This window comes from Myotis myotis, unplaced genomic scaffold (genome assembly GCF_014108235.1).
Source record: "Myotis myotis isolate mMyoMyo1 unplaced genomic scaffold, mMyoMyo1.p scaffold_m19_p_21, whole genome shotgun sequence".
In the NCBI taxonomy this organism is placed as follows: Eukaryota; Metazoa; Chordata; class Mammalia; order Chiroptera; family Vespertilionidae; genus Myotis; species Myotis myotis.
The window spans coordinates 8609489-8634968 of record NW_023416326.1 but is presented as its reverse complement, the minus strand read 5'-3'; the positions used below and the strand labels follow the sequence as shown (position 1 = coordinate 8634968).

The window sequence follows — 25480 nt, the reverse complement described above, 5'->3', positions numbered from 1 at the left end:
AGTCCGCAGGCGGACGCTCTATCCACTGAACCACACCGGCTAGGGCTAGGCCCCTCTATCTTAATTGGCATTAGTTTTTATGTTCACTTTAGACAACTGACTTTAGTGGGACTGTTCATCTTTTCCTTTGTTCGCAAAACTCGGGAAGAGACTGATGTTGGCCTGCTTTATTGTTGGTGAATGACACCGGCAGAGCAGCCTCTTTTTTGTGTGTTTTGTTCTGTTTTGTTCACGTGCATTTTGGTCCTAAACAAGAACCGAGAAGCTCCAAAGCATAGAAACATCCAGCACTCCAGAGAATTCATTTAGAGGGCCTAAGCATATCGCACAGAACATAAAGCTGACCTCTACCGCCGAGGGCTCGGGGAATGGAGGGGGCTGTGGAACGTATCGGAGGTTTAATGTGGCACATCGCCGCCTGCAGAAACTTGGGTGGGACCGGGGCCGCTTGCCCGTCGCACCCGGTGATTGAATCCACTGTCACCGGGACCCCGGTCGTAATGAGCATGCAGCCTAACGACCGTGATTATGATGATGGTAATTGATGCGCCCGGGCGGCGTGCGGGCCTCATTACGGCTGCGCTGTACATGGAGCCGCGCGCCTCGGTTAGGGGCGATTTTACTTCTATGCCCCGATTGCCATAAAATATGCCTCTCGGTTGCAACAGGCCAGCTTCACAGAATTTTAAGAATCTTCCCGAACGTGTTGATAGATGCCGATGCACTCGCGGAAAAACAGCCCCTTGCAGTTGTTTGTTTTGTGTTGTTTCATGCCATTAGTGAGTGTAAACAGTTAAATAATCGGGCGTAATTGAGGGGAAATATTTTGCTTAGGAGGATGGCCCGCAGTAATCCAATATTCAGTTGCAGGTCCTTTTTTTTTCTTTCTTTCCTTTTTCTCTCTCACTAATACATCGGGGACTGAAACTCTTTCATTTCCTCCCTTTTATGACCCTGGCGTCAGACTTCTTGGGGTCAGTAGGTTTCAGGAAAAGTATACGTTTATATAATTTTTATGATAAATCAATAGGTCTGTTTGTCTTTGCGTGTTATATTTATATATACTCTGTCTAGTTTGTTATGCACTTTAGAACATTGCACAGAGCCAAATATTGGCATGTCATTGGCAGGAAAAATATGTAACCTGTAGAATGGTTAAATGTGAACTGTTGAGATGAATATGTTTATACGACCTTTGCTTTGTAACCACTGTCTTGCTTCTGATAGATTCCTTACATTGTGTAGTAATTTTCAATTATGGTTTCAAAAGTGGCTTTGAAAGAGTTTCTGATTTGAATTTTAACTTATGAATGAAATTATGTGCAATGATGTGTCCAAGATTTTCGGTAGATTAAATCAGACCGTATTAGTCTGTAAGTCTTAACCTAAGGGCTCAATTTGCATTTGAATCTAAAATATTACTTTTGAGTAATGAGCAAACGTAATGGAGTGCATTTTTATAAGGCATGGTAAGCCATTTAAAAATATTTATTTTGTAGCTGCAATAAAGTCTGAGATTGAGAGATCTATCCGATTATTGTTTTTTTGGTTTTTTTAAAATATATTTTATTGATTTTTTACAGAGAGGAAGGGAGAGGGATAGCGAGTTAGAAACATCCATGAGAGAGAGGCATCAATCAGCTGCCTCTTGCACACTCCCTGCTGGGGATGTGCCCTCAGCCAAGGTCCATGCCCTTGACCGGAATCGAACCTGGGACCCTTGAGTCCGCAGGCCGACGCTCTATCCACTGAGCCAAACCGGTTAAGGCTGATTATTGTTTTATAAATACGTTTTATTGATATCAGAGAGAGGAAGGCAGAGGGAGAGAGAGAAAGATGGAAACATCAATAATGAGAGGGAATCATTGATTGGTTGCCGCCTGCACGCCTCCTACTGGGGACACGCAGCTCTGAAGAGAGGACGGCCAATGTTTTCTCCTGAGAGTGGTAAGATTTGCATCAGCCCAGGTAGGACGCTTGCCCCAGATGTGCACCTGGCACTGTGGTGAGGGCCAGGATCTTCATTTGGCAACCAGAGGTTTTACACCTTGCCTATGAAATTTTCCTTCGGAAAGTTTTGAACTCCAATTATGATGAGTTCCTCGTGAAGTTTGTCTCTGAAAGTTCAACACATGCGAGTCTTCTCTGCATTATTGCTAATCCAGAATAACAACAGTTACATTTTTCACTTCTGGGCTTCCTGCTGGCGAATTCATTTGAAGAAATTGTTCTATCATGAAAATTAATATTGTGGATTTAATTTATTTGAACATGCTTAACTGAATATTTTCCCCCATTGTGCCTAAAAACAGCACATCTTCTCAAAAAGACATTCTTCACAGAGTTACTTAACTAGGACATTTATAGTCACCCTAAAAAAGATGCTAGAAGCCATATTGCTACAACTTGTAACTTCTGCTCTATAAGTGGCAGGTTGATAATCATGTTATTAACTCTGCATTAATTTACAAGTTACTTTTTATGTGGCTGTTATAAGGTTACATACTAAAGGGGAACATTTAAATCTGCTAGCGTGCTGAAAGTTTAACAAATATGCGATACCAGATAATTAACTAACTAAAAGGTGATCACTTGATAGTCCCAGGCAGCAACTGACTGTAAGGATACTAATGAAATACTATCAAGGCACAAAAGTCGTCGAAATATTTCGCAATGTTGGCTGTAAGGATACAAATATTGACCTTCCTTTCTTATTAAATCTATTCCAAGAGCTATTTGTGAAGAGTTTGCTCACCACAATTGGAATATTTAATAAAATCTAATTCTCCTCCTCTGTAACTCCTTGCTTGAAAAATGTGCTCCCTTGATGATGATCGAGGGCTTTGGAGAATAAATGGATTTTAAGGAGAAAATTAGATGGTCCTTATTATGCTGTCTCACTAGCGAGGCATTGTCATTTGTCTGTTGTATTACAAATGCCTTGCTTTGCCTACCTTCTTCATTTAATCGTGCAACTTGCCTGTAAGCAGCATTAGAGGGGGGGAAAAATGTGGCTGTATTACTCTTTCAATTGATTTCTTTGCTTATCCATGCGACAGCTAACACCGATTATGCTCAACACAGAACTCATCTCCTCCCGACACCCAGTATCTTCCCAATCCCTTCCATCCACAGTGACTGACTCACTTGTGCCCAATACCAGGAGACAGACCAGTTTCCTCCCTCTGCTTCCTTTAGAGCCCCTCTCCCAAGGGAAGTTCAATGTAGCTGGCAAGTTTAGTGTTTAGAAGAGTTAAATGCTGATATTAAAATTGCATTCACAACCTGGCCAGTGTGGCTCAGTGGTTGTGTCCGCCCATGAACCAGCGGGTCACTGGTTCAATTCCGGTCAGGGCACATGCCCAGGTTGCAGTCCCGATCCCCAATAGAGGGCGTGCAGGAGGCAGCCGATAAATGATTCTATTTCATCATTGATGTTTTTCTCTCTCTCCCTCTCCCTTCCTCTCTCTAAAATCAGTTCTTAAAAAATTTAAAAATTGGATCCAAGTCCAAAATTAATTTTCTTAGGGTACCTAAAATATGTTTTATGTTCAATCATTCAGGGTTTTATTACTTTCATTCTGTATTCTTTCTGAGTATGTTCCTTTATGAATCAAATGATTCATCATTGGAAGACCGGGCTGGAGGCATATCTGTCCAAATTTCTTTGTAGCTCACCAACCTAGTACCATGTGTCAGGCTGACCTTTAGGATAGCAATGATGAAGAACAAATAGCATTTGCAATCTACTTTTTCCTCCACTTTTATGTCGTGTATACTGTTTAAGAAAATCGCTTCCATTTTATTTGTTGACTTAATCAGTACAAGTTCATTTATATTGCTAAAGCCTACAAACCCTGAAAAAAGGTGAAAGCATTTTCTTCAAAATAGCAATGTTTTAAAAGAACTAAGTGGAATTTGAAACTATTTTTTGTCTGGAGCCGAAACTTTGCTGACTTTAATCTCTATGATTTTTGAGACACCGCATATTGTTCTTCTAATTGAATGCAGAAATCATCTGTCATTTTCACGTTGACATTTAATGTGCATAAATAATGTCCAAAGGGTGGAAGCAATCTAATCTGCAAGTGTGAATATACTTTCTGGTTCTAACAGCATAATTAAGGCAGTACAGGCTGTGATATATAAAATGTATACTCAGTTTTGAAAGTAAGTTTCCATATTCACAGCGAGTATGACCTAAATTTCAATGTACAGTAAAAATTCTAAAAGTATTCCAGAAAAAAAAAAAAGGATAGGATATATTAGGTATATTTTTAGCTAACATATGTACTTATTTCTTTCACCCCGAAACATTACTGATAAAATTTGTCATGCTTTGACTTTCGAACTCTCATCTGACTGATCTGTAGTAGACATAGATGCTGATAAAAAATGGATATGAAGTTGGATGATTTTGTCGACTGGGAGATGTTCAGATATTAATTGTTCAGTATACGGTATTCTATGAAGAAAATCATCCAAGAATGTAGCCCGTGTGTTTTATTAAATATATTTTTATTGATTTCAGAGAGGAAGGGAAAGGGAGAGAGAGAGAGAGAAACATCAATGATGAGAGAGAATCATTGATTGGCTGCCTCCTGCATGCCCCCTACTGGGGATCAAGCCCGCAACCCGGGCATGTGCCCTGACTGGGAATCAAACCCTGACCTCCTGGTTCATAGGCCATGCTCAGCCACTGAGCCACGCCAGCTGGGCTAGCCCATGCATTAATATACCGTAAAGTTACCGCTTAGTAGTATTACGGTAAAATAATCATTGGTAAATTTAAGGATTGATTTTTAATGACACACTTTCAAGAAAGCTTCTTTCTACTACAGGTGCAATAGAGCATAAAATACTGCCTCAGTAAAGTCTATTACTCAAAGCAAAGAAAGACACTTCTTTTCAAGTTTTCCCTCTTTCCTGTATGTACTTTTTAATTTTTGGTAAATGAATAATCATTTTTTATTGTTGTTATATATCATGACCTCATAGGATGACAGTGTAACTTTTTTTTTATTTATAAACATTATAGTCAAAAAGTTAGTTGCCTTTAGATCACATTAACGGATGTACGTCTGTCTACTGCATACACTCAGGATCTGTCTGTCTTGGCCCATTGAGCTCCTTAGTCCTTTCTGCTCAGCTGTGAACACACCCCCATAGAGGAAAGGCATCATCAGATGGGGTAGGAAGGAGAAATAAATATTGAAATCTGCAGATCAAAGTGATGCTCTACCCTATGGTTATTTTCTCTGTGGAAGTATAGTGAGAAAGAGTGGCATCAGACACAGGGTCCGTTATAAGCGCATGTTCCATGGTGGTGGGCTTGGACGTCTGCGCCCAAGACCTGGCCGGCCGCACAGACTCACCGGGTCACTAATGTAAGCCAGGTATCTGCTTTTCTTCAACTTAGCTACGTGGTTTGAGTTCTCTTTGCCAACCTCAGATCTTGCATTTACGTGATGTGAGAAGTTTGATTTAAAATGCAAGAGCGGTAATGTGGGTTTTACGAAGAGACTGCTCTTTTTCTTCAGAAATGATGTTAAGACTTCAAATTAATCATTTGATATCTTTTCTGACATCTGACTCTTTGGAAAATCTAATTGAAGCTATAGACCTTCTCTCAAGAAAAAAAAAGTGCAAATATACAAATGCATAACAGCATTTGCATGCCATCAATTTTATTGGACACTAATTTTTTAGTTTAGAAATGAAGAAAAGTGTCACAATTTTTTTTAAGTTTTTGCGTACGGTTATTACTCTCAGGTGTCTGCTTTATAAAGATGTGGGAATGAATCCAAATTTTGCAAGTATTGAAATTATATAAAAATAAATTCCAACGAAAACAGTGCCATGGTTGCACTTGAGTAAGAAGTTGAAATGTTGGGCTAGGCCTTTCAATATGGCAGTGCCCCTACCTTTGACATGATCTGATTTCAACCTTTTGTTCTAATGGTGAACATCTTAAAAATAACAATTTACTAAGGTCTGTAGTGTCCAATGGAATTAGAACTCCAATGACTTGCTTTGTCAGAGAGCAAAGATTGGAGTAAAGGTGTATTAAAGTTTTCTACAAATCTCTAGATTGGACTCTTGTCTTTTTGTCTTATTTTTTTGTTCTTAAACCATTGAGGTTCTGTGTTTTACAGTCTGCATCATTGATACAGTCTGTGACAGTGGAGAGTTAGAAACCCATGTGTCATATTAGGGACATTGAAGCAGAGGTGAACGTCAGCAGAGATTGGGAATGTTCCTGGGTGCAGAGAGATTTCCGCCTGTACGGACATAGACAGATTGTCATTTTCCACTTCAGCCTGCAGGAGCACTTCCTCCAGAATTAGTCGGTTTAATGATCTCCCTCTAATCTCATTTTCCGGAGGAAGAGCTTCTTCAGAAGGATTTGTGGCTTCTCGGCACCGTGCGTAATATGCGTAATAGTGCATTGCATCATAACAATAAAATTCTCCAGGTAATCCAATCTGTGAGCGAACTCCCTGTGTTGTCCTAGCCATGGTTTCACACTTCTCCCAAGTATTTCGAAACTTCTACTTTACGTTGACTCCTTCCCTTCAGGATCTTTCATTTCATGTTCTGCATTTCATATTCAGTTTCGTCTCAGCCGTTCTCTGAAAAGGCTCCGCCTCTGAGGCTGACTACCATAGAGGAGTGTGCACGCCTCCATTCAAGATTTCGGGGCAGCATCTTTGAGAGCCATCCATGCTAGTCTAGAACGAAACTACCAAGATGGTGTGGGAAACTTTTTTCACCCAATAGTCAAGCCAGAGGTGTTCCCCAAAAAATTGTAGCTACTCTATCTAATCATGAAGCTAGGAGATGTTTCCTTCCAATTGAAGTTACGCTCAACAAAAGAACTTCGAAACATGCCCGCACCTTGACCATAAACTGGACTTATTGGGCTAAAGTATTTTATTCCCATCCAATTAATGTCACCTCTTTCTCGTTTCTATTTCTCACATGACTACTCGAAAATTCAAATTCTATAAGGTGCTTCCACATTGTATTTCCGTTGGCCGGCCCATCTCTAGGTGACATATGTGCCCAGTTGTTTGAGGTGAAAATGACTTGATTGTGATGGAGTCAGTGGAAATTCTCCACCCCTGGAAGCTCAGACAAGCATTGTCCTCTGATGTTATGTTTTTTCACTTTACCACTTCTTCTCTGCTGTGAAGTGGATTTGAAAACATTACCAGTTTCTTCAGCTATGGCTCCTCCCTCCACGTATCACTAAATTACTCCTTCTAGCTTACAGGTCAGTTCAAGGAACAAGATTTTTTTAAAAAACACAAAAAACATAGTTTGGGCTTAGCAATACTTACCTTAATGCAAATAATTAAATAATGATACAGCCAAGGAGATTAAAAATTAAGAGAGTTTGGCAAAAATTTTAATGATACTGCATATAGCCATTACACTATTGATTTTGGATAAACTTGGCCTATAGCCAAAGGACTAAATCAGTTTTGTTTTAAGGAAACTAAGTAAGAGTCCCCTTCCTTCCATCCCTCTTCATTAGATTTCATGAATTTATATTGTGGAAAATCAAAGTATATCCCCTTCATCCAGGCTTGAGATGATATTGCTCTATTCATAAATACTGGTGACATGAATGTAGCTTCATAGATTGTTGAACACATGTGGTCTTGGAAGATTTATAAACGTATTTGAAAGATGTCTCCATCATAGAAATATACGGAACCATTCTTTTGCTGATCTGCACAGTTAAGGAAGGAAGAAGCTAAAACGAGGCAAAGTACACTGACCCAACTTCTCAATATTTTGGAGGCTGTTTGAAAATCCTCATATCAATGAACTAGGGGTCCAGTGCATGAATTCGTGCGCCTTGAAAGGAACTGTGGGCAGCGAGGCTGCAGTAGGCACAAGGGCGGGTCTCAGCCCACCCTCTGTGCCTCTGCCAGGCCCCTCCCGCCACAACCCCAGTCTTCTGTCTGCTATCAGCCCGGCTCCCACTGCCACTGCTCCCACCCACTGACAGCGCTGGCCCCTCTCACACCTGCTGATGGCGCAGAGCGATTGGGGCCAGCGCCAGCAGTGGGTGCGAGCTGCGGCTGCTGCCCCGATTGCCCCTCAGGAGCAGGAGGAGGTGGAAAAGCCCTCAGGGGTGATGAGGGCAGGCAGCTGCTGCTCGCAGCCGCTGATGGCACCAAGCGATTGGGACCGGCCCCAGGCACTAGGCACCGGGAACCGGCAGTGGGTGCAAGCGGTGCTCCTGCGCTGACTGCGGGTGCAAGCAGGGCCGACGCCGGCAGGAGGTGCGAGTGCCAGGGCAGGACAGCAGTGCGCGGGAGCAAAGAATTTTCAGTAAGCACCAGAGGCTCGCCCCAATGACAGCAACCAGCGCCCGCCTTGGTCTGGTGTTCCCGCTCACCTGCTCCACCATCCCACGTGTTCCGCGCACGCCCCCTGGTGGCCAACGCACATCATAGCAACTGGTTGTTCAGTTCCAGTTGTTCTGCCATTTGGTCTATTTGTGTATTAGCCTTTTATTGTATAGGTTAGGTGTGAGTCTTAGACCCTGCAAACAGGAAGAAAAACCCATCAGAAATGTCCCGGATATTAAAAGCGACTCTGTGCTCCAACGTGAGGCCGCTTGATGGAGTGGCGTGGTGTCACCCACGTCCTCTCTCTAATGCTAAAAGTAATGCACATGGACAGAGTGACAATCACCGCCCAGCCTCCCATCAGCAATAATTAATCTTTTCGTTAACAGAGGCCAGAAAAAGCCTCTCACCAGCCCCTTCGGAAGTCTGAGAGACCCTGTGTTTTTGATGTTTGCATTCCGAGGAAAATTGTCCCCACCAGTTCTGACAAATTGCAACACCAGGCTAATTATGGCAGCTAATGAAGTGTGCGGAATGGTCACAGCTCGTCGTGAAACGGGTCCTTCAGCTTGGATTAGAGTCTCATCAATCACTTTTGTAAACTGATCCAGAATTGCTTCTGCCCGGTGCTTGGCGTTTTTAATGCTGTTTCTGTAATTGGTTTTCTCCCTAAAGCTTAGACTTGTTGTTGTTGTTGTTTTGTAAATATTACAGTCTCGGGACTGGGCTTGCACAGACTAGTTTATAAAAAAACACTTATTATTAGGGATATCAGCAGATCAAGAAAGCTAATAAAAGCACCCCCAAAATGAAAGTGGATACACTGTTTCAGTTCTGCTCAAAGGTAAAGCATAGTCACGTCGAGCATCATGTTTCTCAAATGTAGGTATAGCGCCACATGCAATCACAGTTGGTGGTTAGCGACGGAAGTTCCCGGTAGAGTTTCTAAGAAATAAATACGTAGATGGTCGTTTATCGTTAGGGGAGCAGAGCTGCCTGTATATCGTTCAGCATCGTTTTGTACGATGTCTACATCTTGGATGAAGCCAAACATTTGGAAGCACTGAGACCAGAGTTCTGTGTCATCCTCAGAGCTAACCTGGGATGTTGATGCTCGCATTTCCTCTCAGTTTACAGACTAGAAAATAAAGCTACTCAGTGCTGACGTCTAGATTCTTAATAACTATGCTTTATTATCTCAACTCGCTCTTTAAACCTACTTTTCCCTCCCGTATGCCAGTCTCTAAGATTTTATCAATTCTTTCCAGATGTTTAGAAGACTTACTGGGGAATCGTGTCACTATAGAATATTGGAGCGGGAAGTCGTTATAAATAATTGAGCTCTGGCCCAGCTGGCATGGCTCAGTGGTTGAGTATCAATCTATGAACCAGGAGGTCACAGTTCATATGCCCAGGTTGCGGGCTCAATCCCTAGTAGGGGGTGTGCAGAAGGCAGCCGATCAATGATTCTCTCTCATCATTGGTGTTTCTATCTCTCTCTCCCTCTCCATACCTCTCTGAAATCAAATAAAAATGTTTTTAAAAAAATTTAGCTCTTAAAAATAAGAATATATGCATAATGTTGTATGTTTTATATGCTTAAGCATCTAAGCATATATATATCAATATGTTCTAATAGGGCAAGGAATTATTGGGTTCTTGGAGGTTTGCCCTCCTAGGAACCCAGAGTTTTCAGTATGTAGTCTTTAAAATTGTTGAAGTGTTTACCATGTGTGTTATCATCCACTGAAAACCTTTTTCATGATTTACCTCTTTACCCCTACATTTGCTAAACCATAGTCGGTTAACAAGTTTTTAAAAATGCAATTTAAACACTCTAACAGTTTCTGCCCAAATATAATACTAATGACATGTAATAAGAATTCTAACCAAATTTCAGTGTGTAGTTTAATAAGAAAGTTATCTAAAGCCTTCAATTTCTCCGGGTCCAAAACAGAGATACTATTATGAAGATTTGATGAAATAACCTTCGTAAGATTTTGTAAGCTATGGATTCATAGAGATGAAGTTTTGCAGCGGCAGCTCACCCTTGGACACAAGTGAACTGAGTTCAGGTGCAAAAGCAATAGATCGTCTGTTCTGCACGTGTTTTACTTCCTCACCATTGGATCCTTCAGGTTGGGTTGCACTTGACTTAGGGTAATCAATTACGTCTTTTTATATTGCAGGACCAGATTCATTATCAGATCCTTTGGAGACTAAGTTAGCACGAATGATGTTTGCAACAGCAAAAGTAATCCTATATAATAAAAGGCTAATATGCAAATTGTCCCTTTGGGAGTTCAACCACTCGCTATGATGTGCACTGACCACCAGGGGGCAGCATGGAACGAAGGAAGGCCCAGCCAGCAGCCAGCAGCCAGGGGAAGGAAGGCCCTGATAGGCCCTGATCGCCGGCCAGGCCTAGGGACCCTACCTGTGCACGGATTCTGTGCACCGGGCCTCTTGTAATACATCCTATATAATAAAGATGTAATATGCAGATGGCCGTTATGTAACGACCAACTGCGCAATGACCAGATCACGGATCAGCAGGAGGGTGGGGCAGCGAGCTACAAGCCGGTGGCGGAGAGCTACAGGAGGGGGCAGGGCAGCAAGCTATTGGGGGGGGGGGGGTGTGAGGCGGGGAGAGCTACAGGAGGGCAGCAGCGAGCTCCTGGAGCATGGATTTGTGTGCAGGGCTACTAGTAATGTTAATAATTTAGCTGTTTACCAACATAGAGAACTGTGGATCCGGGTCTTCTGTCTCCTTGGTCAAGTCCTCTTCCAGGCTTCAGTTAGAGGGCAGCGCAATTCACCCGCCCTCATTGCCTGGCTCTCCAATACAAATCCTGGGGGAAGAACTGAACACGTGTAGTCCTAACCCTGTGGTACCTCCTCAACTCTTGTTTGCATGGCTCAGAGGCCCCGGCATGCAGCGAGCCCCTGCAGAACCTATAGGAAGCCAAGCCTCCAGCTTGGTTTCTGTAGCTCAACCATCTGGTGTCTTCCACCCATTATCCTGAAGGCTCCTGGAGAGGTAGAAATTCCTCTCAAAGAATTAATGACCCCAAAATGAATCCAACTCTAAGGTTTGTGATTAAGTGAAAAAAGTAAGAAAGGAGGTTGTAGTAACTGTGTATGGTGTTGGGGTGGGGGGCATGGGGCGTGGTACTAGACTTACCGGGGACCACCTTATAAGTTACATACACGTCTAACCATTCTTCTGTGCCCCTGGAACTAATATGATATTGAATGTCATCTTTAACTGAAAAATTTAAAACGAATTTAAGGAAGTAAAGAGGAATTTCAGAGCAATTTACCTAGACTGAGAATGTTCTGCCGTTTGAAGACCTCAGAAGATGCACTGGGGTCACTGAGCCCAGGGCCCTCTTGTGATGACTTCTTCTGCTCCGCCCATGAGGACGTAGATAGTGGTAGCAGTTGTTTGCCATTTGCCTCCCACACCCTAAGCCAGTTCCATGGGCCACTGATGGCAGAGACAAAAAGGAGTTTTCACCAGGGCTCTCAATGTGAGATTCTTGGAAGAGAAAATTCTTCCAAGGCTAATTAACTAGCCCCCGTGATGGATAAGAGCTTAATGGGACATTGTGTGAGGTTAATATCCCCTAAATCACATTAACAGTTTTGAAAATTTGGATAGGCCCTAACCGTAGAGTTGGAGAGCAGATGACACTAATTGAAATACCTTGGCCATTAACTTCCAAGCTCCTGGAAACTAATGGGTTTCTAGAAATATCACTGATGACCAACACCTATGTCATAATCTATGTTAGCTAAACATATGTCAACATAAGAGATACATAAAGTATCGCGCATTAATGTCCTAAACTACATTGCTAAATAATGTTTGCATAAAAGAATCTACACATAATTATTTCAGTCTAGCATATTAATATTATATTCATGGTAAAGTAAAGTTTTAATGTGGCTTTTCAATATTTCTTTTCCTTTTCTTAAATAAAGTGAAGCTATATTGTCAAAATTTTACTCAGTAGTATTGAATAAAATCAAGACCATTCTGCTGATTATTTGTTAAAAAGAAACTATGAATTACCTCTGTAAGATTTTGATTTGTTTAAAACACTTTTAATTTATCAAGCTTAATTCAGAGATGTTTTCTATTTATCACTTATATTAACCTTCAAATTGCTAATGGCTAGAAGGCATGTGAATACACTAGCAAATTATTTTAGCCTGTTGCATTAGTGCCAAATCTGAACTACTTAGAACCTGCTACTTTTATACTTTTTACATTCTTTCTTATATTGAATTTATGTTATCTTTATATATAAAAGCCTAAGCAACTGTTCAGCCATTCGGCCATTTGACCGTTTGACTGTTCAACTGGTAGCTATGACACGCACTGACCACCAGGGGGCAGATGCTCAATGCACAACACACAGGCATGAAAACATGGAACAGACTGATGAATCTCAGAGGGAAGCAGGGAGTAGGGAGGGCGGGAAGAGATTAACCAAAGATCTTACATGCATACTAGAGGCCTGGTGCACGGATTCATGCACCGGTGGGGTCCCTCGGCCTGGCCTATGGGGATCGGGCTGAAACTGGCAGTCCGACATCCCCTGAGGGGTCCTGGATTGTGAGAGGGCACAGGCCAGGCCGAGGGACCCCACCATTGCACAAATCCATGCACAGGCCCTCTAGTATTTCTTATTAAAAGAATTTCTTCAATAGAATAGCAGATGAAGTAATATTACAGGAGTGGTTAGCCTACTTAACCAGCCAAAGTTTCTCAAGTATGTTTAAGGATTAATTGAATGTAGTTCATTTACTAAGGATATCATATATTAATGGTTTAGTTGTAAAGTACAATTTAAAAAGAGATATCAACTAATTAGTAACCGTTATTATCTATTAACCATGATGAGACATACTTGTTTTTACTTTGTTTCTTATAAATTCTTGTCTGTAGAACAAAGGAGGTATAATTAAAAATATATACACAGTTGAATTGAACTTTATTCAAGACTTCTTTTCTCGTCTACTGTGTGACCATGCCAAACATAGAATTTCAGAAGGCCATAATCATTTAAATTGTTCTATTTTTCTGTCCTCTTAATCTTGCAAAAATTTTATATTGTTCAAAAATAATAATGAAAGAACGTATTAAAAATTGAGATGAAATTCTTATCTATCAAATGTCAGTGTCCCCGAATTTAACAGCCTTTCATTTATAGAGTTTAAATAAATTAGGACTTAGATTCAAATGTTCCGCAATAAATTGTGCTCTTAATGGCAACAGCAAATAAACATCCCTCAGTGTTTTGAATACCAAAGTGATTTACCTGCACATGTTTTGGAGTTCAGACTCAGTAAAGTTCAGGGGCATCCATGTATGAAATAGCTTGTGAGGAAATTCCCATCGCTTTCTTCATTTGATTTCGTTTGGGAAAAGGACATGAGTTCAGAAAAATAGATCATCGTCTTTAGTAATTTGGGCTCAGATATAGACATTAAATATTGTACATCGACTAGTGAATGTGTATATAATTTTCTCAAAACTTATAAAGGAGTTGGCATTATAAAATACATTAGTTTCTGTTGACGATCTCATTTGCATTTTTATATGTTTTATTATGTAGACTTGCTTATGGGACGCGTTGTTAAAGATGTCAAATGTAAGAAATGGAAGCAAAATGTTTTAAAAAATGAGCAAGTATATGTTTGCGTATTTTGTAAAAACTATAAAAAATAGGGCATCAATTACTAAGAGGGATGCAGTTAATTAAAGTGTCCTAGTAGAAAGAAAAATTAAATCTAAGGGTAATTTTTGGTGCACTAATTCTTTCTTTTTTACTCTATTTTTACCAAGTAAAACATGTGCCTAGATGAAGTAAGTATGTTCAGAGATATGTGATGCTGGGTGGTGTACTCCTGCGCACCCCCCACCCCCACCCCCGCCCCAATTTTCAGGGTAGGTCCTCCTTCCCAGAGGCCACTTTGAACTCTGACCTTCCAGTTCGATCCCAGTGCTGAGCATCCTGGGCTTAGGGAGGAAGAACAGGATGGAATTTCATTGATCTGTTCTCCCTTTCTTTTTATTTTTTTATTTTTAGGGAGAGTGGAAGAGAGAGGGAAAGACAAGAGAGAAACATTGATGTGAAAGAAACACATCAATTGGTTGCCTCCTGCACAAGCCCAGACCAGGGCCCTGGCCAGGGAGGAGCCTGCAACCAAGGTATGTGCCCTTGACCCGAATCGAACCCGAGACCCTTTGGCCTGCAGGCCGATGCTCTATCCACTGAGCCACACCAGCTAGAGCATGTTCTCCCTTCCTTTTTAAATCTGGGGTGCTGCCCCTCTCATCTGGCGGGACATAGATTATGATTTGGGGTCCCTGCTGTTTCCTGGTATTCCTGCAGATGCCGTTTTGTAGATGTTTATAATCCTCCAAGTTTGGGGGCTTGCGGGGGTGGGTGGTCATTTCTGAGGATAAGGCAGGAAATTAATTGCTCTGCCAGCTTAAAACTAGAAGCTTTCCCAACGAATGATTTTAAAATATGGGTGTATACATCTTTCACAAAAGATGGTTTTGAAATAAGAGTGATGTTTCCAAAAACAGAACACCCAGACCATTTTATTCACGTATATTCTCACGTATATGTGAATGTGGGAGGGGGTGGATGTAACACAGAAGGCCAGGATCCTGCCCCCAGGAAGGGCTCACACTGGGAGGGAGTCACAGATGCAAAACAGACGCTGGACCAGGGCTGGGAGGAGCATGATTGGGCACCGATGCTCAGTGCAGGGAGCTGGCATTTCCATCTGAAGACAAAGGCTTTCTGGGAGGAGGTAGCCTTTATATGTGTGACAGTGTTTGGGGAGGATTTGCACCTCGTAAGAGCTTAATAACTGTTTAAAAATATTTTTTAATTGATTTTTAGAAAGAGAGGAAGGGAGAGGGAGATGGAGAGAAACATCCATGTGAGAGTGAAATGTCCATTGATCGGTTGCCTCCCACATGCACCCTGACCCGACGGAATCAAACCAGCAACCTCTCGGGTGCGTGGCATGACGCCCAACCGGCTGAGCCGCCCTGGCCAGGGCAAGGGCTTGCTAATGTTTTGCTGAATATAATTCATGCCGCTCAGCCTTAGTGGCTGGACATTTTTCTTTCCCCTTCTGTTCATGGTAAATGTTCTTTTGTTCAATGCGGTGTCTCAGCAGTAGTCAGTTTCACTTCTGCTTGTCTTAGTTTCCCTGAGAGGAATGAACAAAAACCTTTCTATAGTGAAAAGGCACCAGTCAATGACAGTCACTGATAAATCCTATAAATAAATAAAAATTAAAAAATTAAACAGTCCTTCCCGTGAGAATTTCATCCTGTTAATGACGCATGTATATTACTAGGAATTACAAATATCGGGTAATAAAGCTTCAAGTTCACACATTCCCAGATGTTATTTGGGGGCCACTAGAGTAGCAATTTTTTTTTTTTTTTTTCAAAAACGTCAGCAGTAATTAGAAATCTTTCATAATTTCTTTCAGAAACAGCGTTTGATTTTAATTCTTACTCTTTAAAAAAAAGAAAACTTGTAGGCAAACACTGTGTCAGAACTATTGACATTTTTATAGCTCGACAAAAATTAAGCATAATTAAAATGAAATATTTGTTGCATAAATTAAGCTGCAATTAATATGTTTTCTGCCTCTGCTTGATGGATAAGATTAAAACGGTGTTGTTAGCAGACTCCCTGCCGTGAGACTAATTTCTTGATTTTTATACCAAACATTATCATACATGTTTTCACAGTGAAAGAATAAACCAACAAATAGGAAACAATGTTTGATGAAAATGATAGACTACAGAAGGAAACACACTGACTTTTATGAAGGCAAGGCAATATGACTGTTTATTTTAAGGTTTAATGACTAGTTGATTCCCAGGGTAAGATTTGCACTTTTAAAGCCATTAAAGTAAGTAGAAAATTGCCCTTCATTTCAGTTAGCTATTCCAAAAAAAAAAAAAAATTCTTATTGACTTTAGAGAGAGATGAAGGAAGAGGGAGAGAGAAGAATTGATGAGAGAGAAACACCGATAGGCTGCCTTCTGCACTCCCCCTACTGGGATCAAACTCGAAACCCAGGCATGTGCCCTGACCAGGAATCGAACCAGTGACCTCCTGGTGCACGAAACAACGCTCACCCAACTGAGCCACACTGGCCGGGCCACCTGTGCCTTTTAAATGACCCGGTGTATTGCTTCACGGTATTTGCTTCTTCAGGAGGTAATTAGAAAATGAACAAGACATGGTATGCCAAGGCTCTCAGCTAACCAAGAAGCTGTCATAAATCCCATCCCCCAAATCTCAGATGTAGACAATGTCAAGAAAAGTGGAGGGAAGATGTGCTAGGAGTCCCTCAGTGCTTCTCTGGGAAGGGGGATCACTTTCTCACGGGATCCCCCAACCTTGACAAAAGTTAGTCATTGTCTTGGAAAGAAAAATCCCCCCGCTGCCACTTCCCCAGGCAATGCATTCGTTCTCACATGAATTTTTTTCCAGCTAGTTACTTTTCTGTTGTTGCTAATCTTCACCTGAGCAGCAGAAATGAGGGAGGAGGGAGAGAGAGAGAAAGAGAGAGACAGACAGACAGACAGACATGGATTGGTTGCCTCCCACACACACCCTGACCTGGGCCAGGGATTGACTCTGCAACCCAGGTATGTGACCTTGACCAGGAATCGAACCAGCAACCAACCCTTCAATGAGCAGGCCGATGCTCTAACCACTAAGCAACACTGGCCGGGGTGGACATCTCCAATTTCTAGGTGACGAAGCAGAGGGAGTTAGGAAGTGCTTCCGTTTTCTGGAACAGTATCATCTATTCCTTGTTTGGTCGAATTCACCAGGAAGAATCAAAGCCTGCCTGGGAAGGTTATTAATTACTGATTTGATTTTTTTCAATAGATACGGGCCTATTCAGATTATGTGTTTCTCCTTGTGCGTGAGTTTTGGTGGGCTGTCTTTTAAGTGATTGGTCCAGGTCACCTTAGTTACCCAATGTGTGGTCCCCTGTTGCTCACACTTCTTCACTTATCCTTTGAACTGAAGTGCATGGCACCAGTAGTGACCGCCCATCTCTCTTAGTAACTGTTACTAATTTGTGACTTCTCTCTTTTTTCTCACTCAGCCTGGCCACGTGTTTATCGATTTTATTGATCTTTTCAAAGAACCAGCTTTCGGTTTTGTTGACTTTTGCTCGTCTCCGTTTCAGTTTCATGGTTTTTGCTCTGATTTGGTTATGTCTTTCTTCTGCTGCTCACTGTTCTCTAGCTTCCTAAAGTGGAAGTTTAGATTATTGACTTTAGGTCTTCCTTCTTGTCTACTAGATGCATTCGATGCTTTTAAAGCATATACAGTTTGAACATACTTTTATCCAAAGGAAATGTATAAAATAAAAGTTGAAATGTACATGTATTTCATCATATTTTTATTGCATTTATTGGGGTGACATTGGTTCATAAAATTATGCAGGTTTCAGGTATATGATTCTGTAATACATCACCTGTAGATTGTATTGTGTTCACCACCCCACGTCAAGTCTCCTTCCGTCACCTTTTATTCCCCTTTACCTTCTTTTGCCTCCCCCAAACCCTTTCCTCTGGCAATTATCATACTGTTGTCTGTATCCATAAAATGTACATTTTAAAAATGAGTTATTTTACATATGAAAAGTATTATATTAAAATAAACACTAAATATAATTAATAAATATAAAAAAGATTAAACTAAGGTCATTTAAATAAAACTAATCATTTCCTTTCCTTTTTGAAAATTAGTCATTGTTATATATATTTAAAACCAATAATAATAATAATAATAATAATAATAAAAGTCAGTAAGGGCTTTGTGGTAATCTTTGCTCTTTTTTTATTCTAGGATTTCCAAACTATATTGCCATCATTCGATCTCTTCTCCAAGTATGGAAAGTCATATTCAAAAGCTGGACAGATTTTATAAAGGTATGCATTTTTTTTTGCTAAGTATTTTAAGTAACTTAACCATCAAGCATTTAAAAAGCCATGCTATAATAATATTAATGCATAACAAAGCCAGACACATTTTAATTCTAGTGCAGTGGGTTTTTAACATTAAAAAAAATCATTGGTTTCATTTTTCAAATCTCCAAAATAGACTAAAAAACACGTTAAGAAATAGAACTCACAAAAATCGGAAGTACTTTTACTTTATGTTAATGAATACAGTAAATAATAGTTTTACCCTATCCAGTGATAAAACATTGATGGTGTTCCAAAAATTGTTTTAAATTTCTCAATACTGTGTTGATACAGTTAGTTTAATAGACTATATTCAATATGTGTGCTATTTGAGCTACTAGGTTTTTTTATGGAATTCCAAGTAAATAGTGTCTGGGTTCTCTGATTATCCCTGTTAAAGCACAGAGAAGAACAAAGACCTACATAAAATTCAAGATCACAGAAATAGCTCTCAGCGTGGACTGCATTCATTCACTGGCTGGGGTGTTTAAAAGTAGAGGCGTGATTACAATCAGAGCGAGACTTACAGGAAGTAATCTGGCATTTTCAGCCCAATTAAAGGAGGTATTGGATGAAGACAGCACAGATCACCACAGCTGAAGGAGAAGAGGCAGAAATGAGAAATCATGCGAGTTGGAATTCCCCAGGTGCCCTCCCACCCCCAGGGCCACAGGAGAGCTCTGGAACACTGGGGAAGGCAGAGTAGATTGAGCAACTTATTTCCTTACATTCAGCAGCAGTGTCGCCTGTCCCCCCTTGTAACTCAGGATGCTTCAGTGTGTTCAACACAAATACCACTACCTACTTTTTAACGACTTCAAAGGGAAAACACGAAGGGAAATAAGACATATCTATACTAATAAAAGAGTAATATGCTAATTATACCAGACATCCTTCTGGACGTCCTTCCGGACAAAGCCCCAGTGGCAGGGCCGAGGCAGAGGCAGTTAGGGACGATCAGACCAGCAGGCAGGTGAGTGGTTAGGAGCCAGTGGTCCCGGATTGCAAGAGGGATGTCTGACTGCCGGTTTAACAGTCCCTGCGGGATTGGGCCTAAACTGGCAGTCGGACATCCCCCGAGGGGTCCTGGATTGGAGAGGGTGCAGGCCGGGCTGCGGGATCCCCTCCCCTCCCCCCTGCATGAATTTCATGCACCGGGCCTCTAGTTCATCTATAATGCCCCATGGAATTGTGGTTCCAAAGGTTTATAAAGGGGACCCTTTTCCCCTCCCTGCTTGGGAATCAGTTCTGTGGGACTCTTTCCGTCTCCCCACGTGGGAGTCTGTACTTGTTCTTTAATAAATCTCCACCTTTGCTGTAAAAAAAAAAAAAAAGGTTTATAAAGTATCACTACCCATTAGAACATTTGTCTGGCATTTCTAACTCACAGTATAAAGCAGTCTAAGTAAAATCTTTCCTACCTGTGTGTGACTTAGCTTTTAATTCAAAGGTACATTCTGTTTGTAGTGGTGAAAGGTTGAAAACAAATTGAATACTGGATAATATATGCTAAGTTAAATAAATGATGAGACATAGATCCTTACCTGATAATTTTTTTTTTGGGGGGGGGGGGGAAGCCTTAATATTTGCACTTTTAAAGCCATTAAAATAAGCAGAAAATTGCCCTTCATTTTCGTTAGCTATTCCTTTAAAAAAAAAAATGTTCTTACGCTTTCATGAAAAACACACATTGCAAGTACTTCTGTGTTGCATATATTTGTATACATTTGTACATTGCAAAAATGTTAATGGTTGTTATCTCTGGGTAAGATTGGTATCTACGATTGTAGGTACCGTTTTGGGGAGATGTGTCTTTGTACCCTAATTTTTTGAAAATGTATCTAATCAGTCAAAAGCAACATGTTAAGATAAAATACTCCAGTAGGAATGCCTTGCTCTTCCCTACCAATTACAAAAACAGCTTGACTTTATTCTATCCAATCATGATACTGTAGAGAAAATTATCTTTTTTTTTTCTGAAGACAAAATAACTACTTGCTACATTATTTATAAGAAAGAAGGATGAGTAACAAATGTTTCACATTACTTTTAATTACAACGAGCAAATACAAATATGTGACAGTTTTTTTAAAAAAAAATGCTTGGTAAGTCTGCTCTTGGATTTTCAACTATTCTGTGAATTGGAAGTATTATCCAAATGTCACCCCCTCCTCTCAGAATGGAAATGAATGTCTCGTGTTTAATTTTGGTAAGTGGAGGGGAACTGCCCCAGCTACAGCTCTCCCCTTACGATTGCATTTCACCAAATCTGACAAAGTGCTTCTGCTCTGCGTAGAGAAGGCCAAGATGGGGACACTTGCCCCAAAGATGCCGGAGGAATTTTTCGCGCTCTCTACTTGATTGCTTTGGCTTCAAGGTAGTTCATCACTTGACGATATCTCACCCAACGTTGCCTCTCCCACCCATCCTGCGCTTGCCCATCAGTCCGATTAGAAACAGTGACGCCTTTATCAGATTAATCTGAGAACCAAGATGGCGGCATAGGTTAACGCTGGAGTTTGCTGCTTTGAACAACTACTTCAAAAGTGAAACCAAAAAACGGAAGGGACATCACCCAGAACCACAGGAACGCTGCTTGAGTGGAAGTCCTACAACTAGGAGGAATGAGAAACGCATACGGACACTCAGAGGAGGCGCAGTGCTGAAGTCAAATTCTGAGGTGCGGAGTGCGCGAGCGGGCTGGCAGCCGAGAGCGCGGTTGGCGTTTTCAATCGGGAGGGAGTCGCAGACTCTGAGCTCCAGATCCGGGCGAGTCTTTAGCGACCCAGACTCAAACGGGAGAAGCGGGACTGTCTGGCTTCGGTCAGAGCGAGTGCAGCTTTCTCTCTGAGCTTTGCAGCGGGTGCTGGGACTCAGAGAGGCAGAGCCCCTGGGGACAGGACTGAGAGCCGCCATAACTGCTCTCTCCGGCCCACCCTGTTGATCCTGTGCGACCCGCCCCGCCCAAGCCCTGCACAGAGGCTTTTGCCGGATAGCCTCAGGCAAACGCCAGATTAGCACCTCCCTAGAGGACAGAAGTTCTCTCACTGCTGACACAGCTGATTCTCATAGCCACTTGGCCTGGAGGTCAAACCCTCCCTGGAATTAGCTACAACAATCAAGATTTAACTATAAGACTGCGAACAAAGACCACTAGGGGGTGCACCAAGGAAGCATAACAAAATGCGGAGACAAAGAAACAGGACAAAATTGTCAATGGAAGATATAGAGTTCAGAACCACACTTTTAAGGTCTCTCAAGAACTGTTTAGAAGCCGTCGATAAACTTAATGAGATCTACAAGAAAACTAATAAGACCCTCGATCTTATATTGGGGAACCAACTAGAAATTAAGCATACACGGACTGAAATAACGAATATTACACAGACTCCCGACAGCAGACCAGAGGAGCGCAAGAATCAAGTCAATGATTTGAAATGCGAGGAAGCAAAAAACACCCAACCGGAAAAGCAAAATGAAAAAAGAATCCAAAAATGCGAGGATAGTGTAAGGAGCCTCTGGGACAGCTTCAAGCGTACCAACATCAGAATTATAGGGGTGCCAGAAGATGAGAGAGAGCAAGATATTGAAAACCTATTTGAAGAAATAATGACAGAAAACTTCCCCCACCTGGTGAAAGAAATGGACTTACAGGTCCAAGAAGCGCGGAGAACCCCAAACAAAAGGAATCCAAAGAGGACCACACCAAGACACATCATAATTAAAATGCCAAGAGCAAAAGATAAAGAGAGAATCTTAAAAACAGCAAGAGAAAGAAACTCAGTTACCTACAAGGGAATACCCATACGACTGTCAGCTGATTTCTCAACAGAAACTTTGCAGGCCAGAAGGGAGTGGCAAGAAATATTCAAAGTGATGAATACCAAGAACCTACAACCAAGATTACTTTATCCAGCAAAGCTATCATTCAGAATTGAAGGTCAGATAAAGAGCTTCACAGATAAGGAAAAGCTAAAGGAGTTCATCACCACCAAACCAGGATTATATGAAATGCTGAAAGGTATCCTTTAAGAAGGGGAAGAGGAAGAAAAAGGTAAAGATACAAATTATGAACAACAAATATGCATCTATCAACAAGTGAATCTAAGAATCAAGTGAATAAATAATCTGATGAACAGAATAAACTGTTGATTATAATAGAATCAGGGACATAGAAAGGGAATGGACTGACTATTCCTGGGGGGGAAAGGGGTGTGGGAGATGCGGGAAGAGACTGGACAAAAATCGTGCACCTATGGATGAGGACAGTGGGTGGGGAGTGAGGGCGGAGGGTGGGGCGGGAACTGGGAGGAGGGGAGTTATGGGGGGAAAAAAAAGAGGAACAAATGTAATAATCTGAACAATAAAGATTTAATTAAAAATAAAAAAAAAATAAAAATAAAAAAAAAAAAAAAAAAAAAAAAAGATTAATCTCTCTTCCCTTCAGCGTGTCTGCGTTTAGGACAAACAGAGCCTCCAGCAACCCACTTCAATTAATCCACTAAGATTTCAGCCACCGAAACTGCTCAGAATGAATTGGATTTTAAACACACACATAGAGGGCGTTCCTCCCAAAATGTATGCACACTTTGAATAATGATAAAGGCAGTGCTTTTAAAAATACTTTTCATTTTCAAAATGTAATAGAACCTATAGTCATAGCATGTGTACATTTTGGGGGGACGCCGTATATTTTAAAATCTACTCTCTGGCTAGGATCATCTGACTCCTTTTAATTTTTTTTTTAATTTGTCTTTATAAACTGCTCAGTTTGGTAATGGTGGAGAGTTTCCCAGCATTCCGCCGGGTCTGAGTCAGAAAGGACTGGCTCCTTCCGTCCATCCGACTCTTTTGCCTCCCTTAGCTGCGTTCATCTTTCTGGGCCGAGTGGAGACGTCGGTGGGGGGAGGGGGGGCGTGGAGAGGGGGGAGACCATTGGCCATTGGGCAGTGCGCAGTGTGCCGAGTCTTCTCGAGTTGTGTGCGTCTCACCTGTCCCAAGTTCTTCGCCATGTGCTTCAGTCCGGGTCCTCTTTCGCTGAAAGGCGTGGTTCCATCTGGAGGCCCGAGAAGATGAGTTTCAATGAAATTACCACCTGTTGTGCATGGAAACCAGTGTCCTGTCTTCCTTCCTCATAGGGATTTGGCATCTGAATGACTGGAATGGCTGGGAAAAGGAAAAAAGGGAAAATGAGTCTGGTTAGCACCTGCATTGCACAGGGGTGACATTTGTCTTTTTTTTTTTTAAGAGGAAATACGGTCTTAGCGGCTGTGTAAGGAGAGAGATAAGCGATATATGTGCTCGTCGGGGGTTCCGTTTCTAATTCAACAAGAAACCCTGTTCAACCTTGGCATCCAGTCTGGCGCCGTGTGGATGTATAGCCCTTTTCGGTTGCATCAGAGTGAATGTGCGAAAATAAAACAAAACAAAAATCAAGATATCTTTTTTTTTACATATTTTTATTGATTTTTAGAGAGGAAGGGAGAGGGAGAGAGAGAGATAGAAACATCCATGACGAGAGAGAATCATTGATCGGCTGCCTCCTGCCTGCCCCACACTGGGGATCGAGCCCACAACCCAAGCATGTGCCCTTGACCGGAATTGAACCTGGGGCCCTTCAGTCCACAGGTCGACACTTTATCCACTGAGCCAAACCAGCTAGGGCTCAAGATACCTTTAGTATCTTCCTCTTGGTAAGGGTGCTCTCTGAATAAAGGCGCTGTAACGGCCCCCAGGCGTGCAGGAGGACATTCGCCGTGTTTCTCTAGGGCAGTGATGGCAAACCTTTTGAGCTTGGCGTGTCAGCATTTTGAAAAACCCTAACTTAACCCTGGTGCCGTGTCACATATAGAAATTTTTTGATATTTGCAGCCATAGCAAAACAAAGACTTATATTTTTGATATTTATTTTATATATTTAAATGCCACTGAACAAAGAAAAACCAACCAAAACAATGAGTTCGCATGTCACCTCTGACACGCGTGTCATAGGTTCGCCATCACTGCTCTAGGGTCTGGGCAGGTTGGCCCAGCGCCTGGTGTGTCTGCGTGCACTCACCTTTGTTGATCAGGATCTGCAGGTGCAGACAGAGGTCAGGGGCCAGGGTGGCTGCAGCAAGGCTAGCAATGGGGCAGCTCAGGGCGCGGCCCCCAGACCTTCTGCTGCGCCAACTCCGAGTGAGGAGGATGTGAGCAGGGAATGTGAGAGCTGTGTGTTGTTATTGGCTTCTTTCCCCTTTCTCTTCATCTCAGGGTTTTGGTTTTAGAAAATGTCTTCTCTCACTTTACTGTTTTGTTTTTAGACAATAAAAGAAGACAAAGTGTAAAATGAGGTTCAGGTGTTGACGTGGTTGTGGAGTAGAAGACGCCACTGCCTGGCTGAGTCACCTGGACACAGCGTGTCAGCCTTTGAAGTCTCTGTCTCTCTGTCTCCTTCCCTCCCTCCTCCCCTCCCTCCCTCTCTCTTTTTCATCTGTTCAAAGAAGAAATGGGAACCCTCTATTCATTCAAAAACTCTCCAGTTCTTAAAGGAAAATGCACATGAGGATCCTACAGAAACCGCAACGTAAACCATACTTCCTAAGATTCAATAAACTCTAGTATTTTACAGATGACTAGTTTCATACAGTGTGTGAATAGGTGGATTTTTTTACTTCTCACAACCACAGCCCCTGGTGACCAAAAGTGCCATCAAAACAGTCCCCCGAGGAGGCCATATTATGACCCCATCATCTCAGTGGAGAATCATTGATCGGCTGCCTCCTGCACACCCCCTACTGGGGATCCAGCCCACAACCCTTAACCGGAAATTGAACCCAGAACCCTTCAGTTCGCAGGCCAACGCTCTATCCACTGAGCCACACAAGCCGGGATGTTGGACTCAGGTCCAGTGAGTGTTCAGCCCAGGGGATTAGTTGTTGCATCCGAATGGCGCCCCTGGAGGTGGTTGGTCACGGTCCAGAGGCCACGCCTTTGGCGGGAAACCAAGAATATACCCACTCCAGCCTTTTAGCGAACAAGTCCATCCTGTGGCTCACATCGGGGTGGTGGTGGTGGTCGCTTTTACTGT

General features: G+C 41.9%; 1 protein-coding gene across 2 annotated transcripts in view; it reads left to right on the top strand.

The window, feature by feature from the left end:
• SPATA17 (spermatogenesis associated 17) overlaps positions 1-25192 on the top strand; it is a 65082-nt gene extending 39890 nt beyond the window's left edge. Inside the window, exons 10-11 of one of the 2 annotated variants that reach the window (XM_036354850.1) lie at positions 18293-18375; positions 24714-25192. In XM_036354850.1, the coding sequence (XP_036210743.1) occupies positions 18293-18373 (81 nt within the window). In that variant the 3' untranslated portion in view covers positions 18374-18375; positions 24714-25192. The remainder of the gene's footprint in view (positions 1-18292; positions 18376-24713) is intronic. The other variant, XM_036354849.1, reaches the window with a different exon arrangement.
• Positions 25193-25480: the final 288 nt, after the last annotated feature.